This window comes from Rhinopithecus roxellana, chromosome 13, assembly GCF_007565055.1.
Source record: "Rhinopithecus roxellana isolate Shanxi Qingling chromosome 13, ASM756505v1, whole genome shotgun sequence".
Lineage (NCBI taxonomy): Eukaryota > Metazoa > Chordata > Mammalia > Primates > Cercopithecidae > Rhinopithecus > Rhinopithecus roxellana.
In genome coordinates, this window is record NC_044561.1 from 49,631,779 (window position 1) to 49,644,842 (window position 13,064).

The 13,064-nt window shown below is 44.3% G+C and overlaps 1 protein-coding gene across 1 annotated transcript; it reads left to right on the top strand.

Annotated features, from left to right (window-relative positions):
- The first annotated feature begins 998 nt into the window (after positions 1 to 998).
- Positions 999 to 8,649, top strand: KCNE2 (potassium voltage-gated channel subfamily E regulatory subunit 2). The gene is made up of 2 exons (XM_010358856.2): positions 999 to 1,126; positions 7,727 to 8,649. Exon 2 carries the CDS (start codon positions 7,739 to 7,741, stop codon positions 8,108 to 8,110), a length of 372 nt encoding a protein of 123 aa, XP_010357158.1. The 5' UTR covers positions 999 to 1,126; positions 7,727 to 7,738; the 3' UTR covers positions 8,111 to 8,649.
- The last annotated feature ends 4,415 nt before the right edge of the window (positions 8,650 to 13,064 follow it).

A 13,064-nucleotide genomic window follows, 5' to 3' on the forward strand; every position in this document is an offset into this window, starting at 1 on the left:
GTAGTCCCATTACTTGGGAGACTGAGGCAGGAGGATCCCTCAAGCCCAAGAGTTCAAAGCTGCAGTGAGCTGTGACTGTGCCACTGCACTCCAGCCTGGGTGACAGAGTGAGACAGAGTAAGACTCTGTTTCAAAACGACAACAACAACAAACAAAAACGAAAACCTCAAAACCTCTTTGTTGGACTTACTTCCATCTCCTCCATGTAGTACTTTAGTACCCTTGCAGCTCGTTTCTCTTTTACAAGACAACAATGTTGTTATAAAGTCATTCGGAAATGGTCCCATGGAAGAGTATTTACACAAAATTTAGCGTATTTAGTATCTTCAGCACATGGCACTTGCCTGGAACTATACTGACCTCCTCAACCCACACCAACCACCCAGAGATGGCTGTTCTCGACTCCTCTCCCTTCTTTTTTTTTTTTTTTTTTTTTTTTTTTGAGACAGAGTGTCACTCTGTCACACAGGCTGGAGCGCCATGGTGTGATCTCAGCTCACTGCAACTTCTGCCTTCTGGGTTCAAGTGATTCTCCTGCCTCAGCCTCCAGAGTAGCAGGGACAGAGTAGCATTTTTTAAGTAGACATGGGGTTTCACCATGTTGGCAAGGCTGGTCTCGAACTCCTGATCTCAGGTTATCCTCCTGCCTCAGCCTCCCAAAGTGCTGGGATTACAGGCGTGAGCCACCGGCCCTTCCCACGTGTTCTGGCAGGGAACGCTGTTGTCCCCCAAGCCTACTCTAAGAGGAAGACTTCTTCTGGGGAGAGATGCTCACTGTGCCCAGGTCCCTCCCTGGCTGGAGCTGGCAGGAAGGGTCCCAGAGCAGGGACTTGTGCCACTCTGCCCAAAGCCAGAGTCCCTGAGGCACCCACTCCATCAGGCACCAAGGTGAATGCCAACTGCCAGTTAGTATTTAACTTTCCACATACGATTAGATTAAACATGTGGGTTCATAAAAGCCTAGGATTGCAGACTGCAGTGCAAGGGTTTAGATGGTTGCAAGGTGAAGGTGCCCAGCAGGCTGAGGCTTGTGTGCAACCCACAAGAGAGCTCGCTAACACCAGCAAGAAGGTTCAGAACAGCCTGGCTTTGGAAAGGAATTTCATCCTGCCCACACACTGCATAGGTAAGTCTTAGTATACATTCTTTATTTTTTGAGGAATTAAGTAACAAAGTTATCTATTTGCCTTTTCCAGAAAATGATAAAAGGAATTATTTTCCTGGTATATGGCCTGGCTCCTCATCCACTCTTCCTTCTTTCCTTCTTGTGTTTTCTGTACTCATTTCTTTGTTAATTGCCTTAGAACAAAAATTTTGAGAGTTTTTTTAAATGGAGGATTCATGGTAAATGTAGGTAATCATATTGTTTTCTCTTCTTGATATGAAAATGAAAGACTTTGCTGCCTTTTGGAGGCCCAGGTGATGCGAATGATCTACCACGTTTCAAGAAAAGAAAACTTTGGGGCCAGGCATGGTGGTTCACGCCTGTAATCCCAGCACTTTGGGAGGCCAAGGCAGGCGGATCGCCTGAGGTCAGGAGATTGAAACCAGCCTGGCCGACATGGTGAAACCCATCTCTACTAAAAATACAAAAAAATTAGCCGGGCGTGGTGGCTGGCGCCTGCAGTCCCAGCTACTCGGGAAGTTGAGGCAGGAGAATGGCATGAACCCAGGAGGCAGAGCTTGCAGTGAGACCAGATTGTGCCACTGCACTCCAGCCTGAGTGACACAGCCAGACTCCATCTCAAAAAAAGAAAAGAAAAGAAAACTTTGGACTTTGGGGTCAAATGAATGTTACTTTCCTAATAGTGTCCTGATTGCCCTTGTCATGAATAACACACATTCGTGACAGGAATGGCTGGAATTAGGGGATCATTCTGTAGCCTAGAGACAGGGCACCACTAATGATATGTGTAAGCTCAAACCGTGGTCTTGATCTTATGTCTTGTACCCAGTTGAGCCAACTGGTCACAGCAATGAAAACAGAGAGTTATTGGAATGTGTGACCTCTGCTAGGACAGTCAGTGCTGGCCACTGGCTTGGGTGACGTGAGTTCTAGTGCAGGCACTGCGGCCAACTTGAGAGGCCTGTGATCTTGGACAGGTGACTTAAGCTTTCTAGGCTATAGTTATTCCACCTATCAGAGAGCAAACCAGCCTAAATGATCTCCAGGGCCCAGCCTGTGCTAGGACTCAGCAAGAAGCATTCACTGGAAATGGAGGTCCTCCTAGGTTGATACACATGAATTGCCCATATTTGACCATTTCTAACTTATACATAAATGGCCATTTCATATAATTCCAGAGAACATAAATAATAGCTGTCTTAGCATTACTAAAGTAAATGCCTATTATGATATCTACTTAGGGGTAGGATAAGTATGTATACCAAATATGGTTTATTTTGTTTCCATTTTTGAGACAGGGTCCCACTGTCACTGCTGAGTGCAGTGGTGTGATCATGGCTTACTGCAGCCTTGACCTCCCAGGTTCAAGCTATCCTCCCACCTCAGCCTCCTGAGTAGCTGGGACTATCGGAGTGTGCCACCACATCCAGCTAATTTTTTATTTTTTGTAGAGGTGGTGTCTCACTATGTTGTCCAGGCTGATCTCAAACTCCTGGATTCAAGCGATCCTCCTGCCTCAGCCTCCCGAAGTGCTGGGATTACAGGTGTGAACCACTGCGCCTCCAAATATGGTTGATGTCTATCAGTTAAACAGTAATTCTGGGAATAAAAAATTGAAATCAACCCACTTATAATTTGAATGTCTTGGTATAATGTCCTTCAATGGAACTGTTTTCACACACTGTGATTTTTTCCCTGTGGTCATGAAGCAGGCGTGGGCCACTCAGCCACATCTCATGCATCCGTATACAAAAGCCAAATCCCTTTTGGATCCTGTTTATTTGGCCTGGCCAGGGGTCAGCACTCAGGTATTTAATCCCCATAGGCCCTTTTATCCCTGTGATTAAGTCTTATCAAAAAGCACCTCCCGACCTGCTTAGCAGTGGGGCCTTTGTTCACACTGGAAGGCTTGAACAAATAACTGGCATTTGGGGCCAGTTAGCTCTAAAAGGCTGGTGAACGCTGCCATGCCTGCACCTGGAAACAAACCCAAATGACTCCAGTGGAATCCAGCACTGAAGTCCCTCATCTCAAAGACCTTTTGCGGCAGAGATTCTTGGATGGGCCTTAGGGGGCCCAGGAGTCCCCTGAAATTGAATGTAGAGCTTCCTACGTGCATATGTATACTTTCTTGGGGAAAAATAAAGTCACATCATTTTATTTTACTTTGCAAGGGATCTTTGGCACCGCCCCTCCCCCACCCCCAATTCCCATGCCCGTTAAGAATAAATTAAGAATCACTGTTCCGGTAGTTTCCAAGTGAATTTCACAGAGAGAGGAACTGTCATTCATTCACACATTCATTCAACAAACTTAAGATTTGCTACGTACCCATCGCTATGCAGGGTCCTGGGATTCAGAGATGAGTAAAGCAATCCCTGCCTTCCAGGAGCTCAAGCTCTCCTGTCATCCGGACTCAGTTACTTAATCTCACTAAATATCCTGAAGGTAGGAGTTTATAGAGTGGTTTTGAGGATCACATGAATAAGCACAGAATACACGGGTAATTGAAAAACGAAAACAAAACCAACATGGTCATTTGCAGAAGAGGCACAGAAAAGGGCCTCTGCCTAGATCTGGGGAGGTCAGGGAAAGTACTGTGGATTGGTAACAGCTGGCCAGGGTTCCTACAAGAGAAAAAGAACTATACCCACAGAACCAGACCCTGTCTCTTAAAAAAAAAAAAAAGGCCTGGCACGGTGGCTCAAACCTGTAATCCCAGCACCTTGGGAGGCTGAGGCAGGGGGATCACTTGAGGCTAGGAGTTTGACAACATAGTGAGACCTCATCACTACTTTTTTATTTTAAAAAAGAGTTAATAAAAAATAAAATGAAAATAAAAGGGTAAAAGAGCCACTGGCAAAGTCTTGAGTGGATTAAAGCCAGCTCAGCTAACTTTCACAGCAGATTATATCATTTAAAAAGGGGAAAAAACACATCTCTGTTACATCGCTTAGGAAATATGCTTGGTATATACCCTGGGACAATCTTATCTATTTGTTAAGTTTCCTTCCAGCCCACTAGTCTGTGTGACCAGAAGAGGGAGAGAAAGATCTGAGAGCTCTCTAAATAACAGAACTTAAAACATCAGACAGAGAAGAGTCTATTATTTTGGTGACGGTAATTCTCAATGAGGAAGATCCTGGGGAGGGATGTTCTGTGGGAGAAATGCCTGCAAGTTTATTTGTTTAATAGGTTTGTTTATTCAGTTTATTGAAATTCCTTTCCCAGATGGGGAGATCTCAAACTTCTCTTTTCATGAAGGAAAGAAAAGTCGCATGCTAGAGACGGCAGGTCTTTAGAACGGCAGCAGCAAACCTACTGCTGGGATGTTGGGGCTTTTACTGGTGGCTAGTCACGGGTTCACCTCCTGCCTGTGCTCCTTCCAGCTGTGTTGAAACCCACTTGCCCCATCTGTGAACCGTGTTCAGCTCCATTTTCTGAGCCCCCTTATCTTTCTGTCCATACCTGTTATAATTCTTTACACATTACATTGTCTTTGATTTGGTCTCTCCCATTCAACCCAGCCTTTCACAGAGTTCCTGTCATCTCTGAAGTGTCATCGCCTAGCATAGTACCTGGCACTTTAATTCATGCATCAAATGTCCATTGAGTGCTTCATGCATCAAATGTCCATTGAGTGCCTTCTATGTGTCAGAAATCTGCTATACCGAGCTAGACAAAGTTGGCAGACATGACAGCCGAGTTGGAAAGATGAGACCCTAAACCAATAATCACACACACACACACACACACACACACACACTATATATATGTTATATATATGTATGTACAAAAAAACTTGGCCGGGAGCAGTGGCTCACACCTGTAATCCCAGCACTTTGGGAGGCCAAGGCAGGTGCATCACGAGGTCAGGAGATCGAGACCATTCTGGCTGACATGGTGAAACCCCATCTCTACTAAAAACACAAAAAATTAGCTGGGCGTGGTGGCAAGTGCCTGTAGTTCCAGCTACTTGGGAGGCTGAGACAGGAGAATCACTTGAACCCGGGAAGCAGAGGTTGCAGTGAGCTGAGATCATGCCACTGCACTCCAGCCTGGGTGACAGAGCAAGACTCTGTCTCAAAAATAAATAAATAAATAAAATAAATAAAATAAAAATAAAATAAAATAAAATATTTTGCCTTGCAATCATTTGCCTTGATGTTTGCCTTGATGTCTAAAGCCCCACAATTCTCTAAAAACAGAGATGTATAAAAAAGCTCACGTACATAATTCTCTGAAAACAGAGAATGTAAATGAGTAATTGCTCCATTTAACTAACATTTGTTGAGTGCTTGTTATAAATACGGCATGATTCTAGCTGGTGTGAGGTTACCAATCTTTTTTAAACAAAAGTAATATAAATATATACACACACATTTAGTTACTGCATATGTGACGTGTGCTTTTGAAGAAAAAGGAGATGCTGTTGGCGGAAAATGGTGCTGGTGGTGGGAAGAGATTTAGAGTAGAGCCAGGGAAGTATTCTCAGAAGGGACAACTAGCTGGAAACTAAACAATGAGGAGGTTACAAAGATTGGTAACCTCACAGCAGCTAGAATAATGCCGTAGTTATAACAAGCACTCAACAAATGTTAGTTAAATGGAGCAATTACTCATTTATATTCTCTGTTTTCAGAGAATTATATACGTGTGCTTTTTTATACATCTCTGGTTTTAGAGAATTGTGGGGCTTTAGACATCAAGGCAAACATCAAGGCAAACGATTGCAAGGCAAAATATTTTATTTGATTTATTTATTTTATTATTAAAATTTTTTTTTTTTTGAGACAGAGTCTTGCTCTGTCACCCAGGCTGGAGTGCAGTGGCACGATCTCAGGTGGAAGAGAAAGGCAAAGATGTTCTAGGTTGAGAGAACAGGATGTGCTAATGTCCTGAGGCAAGAGAGCTTACTGACAGGGAGGGAAGATGTCAGGTGTGACCGAACTGTAGTGAGCAAAGGGTAACTGAGGAGGAGGTCAGGAGCCTGCTCAGCCAATGGGGTAAATGCTGTTAAGGAATTAGGACTTGATTTTAAGAACAACCATCGCATCATTTTACAAGCAAACAAATGACACTATAATTTCCCTCTTCAAAAAGGCACACTGGCCGGGCACGGTGGCTGACACCTGCAATTCCAGCACTTTGGGAGGCCAAGGTGGGTGGATCACCTGAGGACAGGAGTTCGAGACCAGCCTGGCCAACTTAGTAAAACCCCATCTCTACCAAAAACACAAAACTTAGCCAGGTGTGGTGGAACGTGCCTGTAGTCCCAGCTACTCGGGAGGCTGAGGCAGGAGAACCGCCTGAACCCAGGAGGCAGAGGTTGCAATGAGAAGAGATGATGCCACTGCACTCCAGCCTGGGCAAAAGTGAGATTGCGGGAAAAAAAAAAAAAAAAAAGGGCACATTGATGGCTATTCAAGGCAGAGAGGGTCACATATAACCCCACAGAGATGGCTCTGGGGAGGGTTGTGTTTTGTTACATTGTTGGCATTGTATTATCCAGGTGAGAGATGCTGGCGGCTGGGCAGTGCCAGTGGGGATGAAAAGGAGAGATGGATTTGAAACATAGGAATAATCTCTCAGATTGTTTCTTGGCATCACTTACCTAAAATGCGTCTTTCAAATATGGATGTACACACTCCTCCCTTTAGGATACTTGGGACAATGTGCCACCTAGACAGAGGGGATGGAACAAATTGGAGAGTGTGTCAATGCCCCTGCAATCTTTTCCCTCGATGTTATCTCATAATGCCCCACAATTCTCTAAGAACAGAGAACATAAATGAGTCATTGGTTCATTCAACTGACGTTTGTTGAGTGCTTATGAATGTGGCGGCATTATTCTAGCCTCGTGAGGTTACCAATGTTTTTTTTTTTATTATTTTATTTGAGATGGAGTCTTGCTCTGTCACCCAGACTGGAGTGCAGTGGCGCAATCTCGGCTCACTGCAAGCTCTGCCTCCCGCGTTCACACCATTCTCCTGCCTCAGCCTCCTGTGTAGCTGGGACCACAGGCACCAGCCACCACTCCCGGCTAATTTCTTTTTTCTTTTTTCTTTTTTTTTTTTTTGTACTTTTAGTAGAGACGGGGTTTCACTATGTTAGCCAGGATAGTCTCCATCTCCTGACCTCGTGATCCACCCGCCTCGGTGAGGTTACCAATTTTTTAAAAAACAAAAGTAATGCAAGATTGCTGATGAAAATTTGGAATATGAGAAAAGCATAAAGAAGAAAATATATCTTTAAGCACACCACCCACTGTTAACATTCTGATCTATGTACTTCTAATATTTTCTCCATTTTCATATGTATACATACATTTATTTACATGCATATGTAGATATCAAAGTGTATATATATGTCTGCCTTTAACATTTTTATTGTACAATAATCATGCATTGCAAAAAAAAAAAAGTGAAAATGTATACAGTCAGTTTAAAGACTAACAAAATAAGCGTTCAGTCACCAGCCAGGAGATGAAGAAATACTATTACTTTTCTCTTGGCATCTCCCTCCCACCTTTACATAGCCAAATCCAGAAAAGATCTGTTTTCCTAACTTTGTTCACCTATTGTATTATTTAAATTGCAGCAGGAGGGAAGCATGTCTACTTTATCCAATTTCACACAGACGCTGGAAGACGTCTTCCAAAGGATTTTTATTACTTATATGGACAATTGGCGCCGGAACACGACAGCTGAGCAAGAGGCCCTCCAAGCCAAAGTTGATGCTGAGAACTTCTACTATGTCATCCTGTACCTCATGGTGATGATTGGAATGTTCTCTTTCATTATCGTGGCCATCCTGGTGAGCACCGTGAAATCCAAGAGACAGGAACACTCCAATGACCCCTACCACCAGTACATTGTAGAGGACTGGCAGGAAAAGTACAAGAGCCAAATCTTGAATCTAGAAGAATCAAAGGCCACCATCCATGAGAATACTGGTGCGACTGGGTTCAAAACATCCCCCTGATAAGGGAGAAAGGCACCAAGTCAACATCTGACATCCAGACACAAAGAGATGCCAGTGCCACGAGGCTAATCCAAATTGTCATGGCTTAGAAGAAAGCAAGTTCCTTGCTCTCTGTTGAGAATTTTCATGGAGATTATGTGGTTGGCCAATAAAGATAGATGACATTTCAGTCTCAGTGATTTATGCTTGCTTGTTGGAGCAATAGTTTGTGCTGAAGACCTCTTTTGCTTTCTGGGCAAGTAAATGTCATTTTAATCAATATTAGTGGTGAAAATAAAGTCAAATTTGAAGTAGAGTGTCTGGGCAGTGGCCGTGGGGATAGAAAAGAGAGATTTACAAATCATTGAATCTCCTTTCTCATGAAACATTATTTGTGTGTGACAAATTCAATTTATAAATAACCCAGATGTATTATGTAGAAGCTGAGGCTCAAAAGCTGTCACTTGCTTACCAGACAGACATAGGAGCATTTATCTATAATATTAATTCATGAGTATGGAGTCAGAAGAGATGAATAAGCAAACCATAAGTTTACTTTATTTGTTGTTTTCCTCGTCTTTAACCTATTTAGAAGTCTTAAGACAGAACGAACATTTCTCTTTTTTTCGTTTTCTTTTGAGACAGGGTCTCGCTCTGTCACCCAGGCTGGAGTGCAGTGGTGCAATCTCAGCTTACTGCAGCCTCAATCTCCCAGGCTCAAGTGATCCTCCCACCTCAGCCTCCCTAGTAGCTGGGACTACAAGCACGTGTGCCATCACACCCAGTTAATTTTTGTATTTTTTTTTTTTTTTGTAAAGACAGGGTCTCACTATGTTGCCCAGGCTGGTCTCAAACCTGAACAAACATTTCAAACGACAAAAAATCCATACCAGAGAAGTCCAATATTTAAGAACTACCCAGTATAACAAGAACACATTTTAAATCTAACATTTAAAGTTTTGCAGAAAACTAATCTTAAAAAGTTCTCATTAAGAAAAAAAGTTGGCCGGGTGCGGTGGCTCAAGCCTGTAATCCCAGCACTTTGGGAGGCCGAGACGGGCGGATCACGAGGTCAGGAGATCGAGACCATCCTGGCTAACACGGTGAAACCCCGTCTCTACTCAAAATACAAAAACTAGCCGGGCGAGGTGGCAGGCGCCTGTAGTCCCAGCTACTCGGGAGGCTGAGGCAGGAGAATGGCGTAAACCCGGGAGGCGGAGCTTGCAGTGAGCTGAGATCTGGCCACTGCACTCCAGTCCGGGCGACACAGCGAGACTCCGCCTCAAAAAAAAAAAAAAAAAAAAAAGAAAAAAAGTTACAATGTTGCTTTATAAATGTATTCTTTCAACTCAATTTAGTTTTCCTCTATTTACAATTACTTATTTGCATTTGTGTTTAAGAAACGAAAGGATACAGAAAGGGTCTAAATTGCTGATGCCTTCTGAAGACCTAGACAGGAACTACTTAATATTTTACACCATGTGGTGCAGGATATCATAGAATGTCAGGGCTAATCATTCTACTGTTGGCAAAGACCACTTCACTTACAGATGAAAAAACTGTAGTCCACTGAGAGGAGATGATTTCATTCACTAATTCGGTCAGGCAATATTGACCTACTTGGTTCACTGGCCTAGACCCCAGGAGCATAAGGATGAACAAGCCTGGGCTCGGGGGCTCACGCCTGTAATCCCAGCACTTTGGGAGGCCAAGGTGCGTGGATCACCTGAGGTCAATAGTTCAAGACCAGCCTGGCCAACATGGTGAAACTCCGTCTCTACTAAAAATACAAAAATTAGCTGGGTGTGGTGGCAGGTGCCTGTAACCCCAGCTACTGGGGAGACAGAGGCATGAGAATCGCTTGAACCTGGGAAGGGGAGGTTGTAGTGAGCCGAGATTGTACCACTGCACTCCAGCCTGGGTGACAGATGCTAAACATCATAGTACAATATGACAAGGTCCTAACAGAGATCAATGCAAAGGGGACACAGCCAGCCAGCACAAGGACAGGAGGGCATGTCTAACGCAGGTCAAGATCTTCTCTCTCAGAGCAGTGGAGAGTAGCAGGTCAATGGCAGCAGAGAGATGTGGGGCCTCGGCATCCCATAGCTTCGTGCCTCCTAGTCTACCCTGTTCTTCTCCCTACACCCCAGCCAAGGCACAGCAATGATGGGCAAGGCCTCAAGCCTCAGGGTGTTAGGACAAAATTTAGAAAAAGAGGCTCTTCTTCAGAGAATGCTTATAGAACTCCTTATTCCAACCACAAGGTTTGTCTCTTTAAAATTACAGAGTGAGGGCCTGGCGCGGTGGCTCAAGCCTGTAATCCCAGCACTTTGGGAGGCCGAGACGGGCGGATCACGAGGTCAGGAGATCGAGACCATCCTGGCTAACACGGTAAAACCCCGTCTCTACTAAAAATACAAAAAACTAGGTGGGCGAGGTGGTGGGAGCCTGTAGTCCCAGCTACTCAGGAGGCTGAGGCAACAGAATGGCACAAACCCGGGAGGCGGAGCTTGCAGTGAGCTGAGATCCGGCCACTGCACTCTAGCCTGGGCTACAGAGCTAGACTCTGTCTCAAAAAAAAAAAAAAAAAAAAAAAAAAAAAAAAAAAAAAATTACAGAGTGAGATATACACAAGGTATCTACTTCCTAGTAACAGATTTGCAATTATGCCACCTGAAGCATTCAGTAGTGTTAGAGAAAATTATCCATATTCCAAGAGCAGATGTAGGAAGAGTGACCTCCCTCCTCAGATCAGAAACCCAGAAATGCTGTCCCACCCAGAAACATCCATCTCAGAGAGGCCAGAGCAGCCATCAGGCTTTAAATCCCAGCCCTCTGCTCTGCATCTAGACAGAAAACCGAGGTTTCCATCAGGTGACAAAGACCCTCTCCTTAACCAAATTTTCAAGCTCCTCTGAGCCCTCTTCCTGACTACAGCCCAGCCATGCCCTATAAAAACTACAGACTCTTGGCACAAATGATCTCGCCCACCTTCGCACACACTAAGAGACTTAAACGCTAGCATAGGTTCTAAGAGCTGAAAGCTAAAGAGCCTGCCTGAGAAAAGTGAACGCTGCCTGAAGAATTTACCATTTGTTCCAACCAAAACCTGGTGACAGGCAGATAGTCCCCTGATCCCTCTCTTAAAGCAGTTACTTTAGAAAGTTTACATTAAAGATTATAAATCTCTCCCTTGAGATGTAAATCTTCTACCAATCAGAACTGTATTGTCTCTTTGAAATGCAAACATTCAAACTCTCTTTGCTGGATGGTTGCCTTGCTCTAACTTACTGCCCCCCATCATAGGCAGAAGTTTGCTTCTCCTCTAGATATGAGCCAATCAACAAACACAGATCACACTGACCAACCCCTTCCCACTTTTTATGCATTTCCACTTCCTTGACTCTGCTCAAGCCCCATCCCCACTCCGTTACCTTTGCAAAAAGGGAAGTTGAGCTGGGCCTCTTCCCTCTGGCAATAGCGAATGATTTCAGTCAATCCTTACTGCTTTAACTAGTGACTGGCTTTCTTTACCTTTGACACAGGTAAACACATGGAGAGCAAAATCGAGGTTTTTCTGGACGGGTGCAGTAGCTCATGCCTGTAATCCCAGCACTTTGGGAGGCCAAGGTGGGTGGATCACTTGAGGTCAGGAGTTTGAGACCAGCCTGGCCAACATGGTGAAACCCCATCTCTACTAAAAATACAAAAATTAGCTGGGTATGTTGGTGGGTGCCTGTAATCCCAGCAACTCGGGAGGCTGAGGCAGAAGAATTGCTTGAATCTGGGAGGCAGAGGTTGCTATGAACCGAGACAATACCACTGCACTCTAGCCTGGGTGACAGAGTGACTCCATCTCAAAAATAAAATAAAATAAAGTAAAATAAAAATAAAAAATTTGAGGTTTTCCTAATTAAGTACATTTTATTATCATCACTGAAAGTACAAGTGATAACATAGAGGGTTATCAGCTAACTTCACTTTTGGGGAATGAGAAATGCTGAATCTCTCCAAGCATGTTGGGTATCTAGTGGTTGAAGCCATCTGCCAAGATTGACACTCTAGGATCCACTCCCACCCAACCTGGGCTTTTCACTTTCAACCCAGCAACTAAAAATGCCAGTTCAAACAACTTGCTGTTTTTTTCTACCCCACTTGCTTTTAGAGTTCCTTCTGCCTGTTCTACTGGCTCCATATGACCGGAATATCACTTATTTCGTAAAGCATAGTTCAGATGTTATTTTAAAAGGAGCCCAGGATAGTGGCTGATTTGACAGAATCTAGACCCAGATTACCCAGGGTCAAGTCCCAGCTCTGGTACTTGCGGCCTTTAAAACCACGGAAAAATTACTTTAATCTCTTTGTGTCTCCATTTCCTCATTTGTGAAATGGTTATCATTACAGCACCTCCCTTACAGCCTTGTTATGAGACTTAGGCAATAGCCACTAAGTGCTTAGAACAAAGCTATTTTTGTAACATTCTCCAGGAACACTTCCCTTAACAGAACCAATCCCTCCACCCCTCAGTTTGTTCTTCCCTCCACACCCTCTACCATTCTAACATAACCACAAAAAGAGTCCTGATGGGATTTGGAGTTACACTGCCTGGGTTCGAATCCCAATTCTGCCACTGCCAGTCGCGCATTTTCTATTGCCAGCCACCTTACTCCCCCCTGGCCTCAGTTTCCTCATCCTTAGAAGGGGAGCAGAGCACATGGTGATGACTCCCTGCACATTCCTCTCGTTCCTTGTATTGGGTGCCCAGTTTGTGCCCTCCCATGGCGCTAGCACTGAGTGGGCTCAAACTCTGCACGCGTTTACTAAGCATGTTGACTGAAGAAATCTGGGAACCTAGTACCTGGGCACCATACCGTTACCCCAAAGGAAAATGCATGCACTTTGTCAGAGAAGACGAACACTGCCTCTGGAAACCTCTTAAGGGCACCCACGTGTCCTCGGCTGCAGACAGCAG

Bases quoted from the DNA above. Each gene is read 5' to 3' on its own strand.
- KCNE2 (XM_010358856.2), top strand. From the start codon at position 7,739: ATGTCTACTTTATCCAATTTCACACAGACGCTGGAAGACGTCTTCCAA.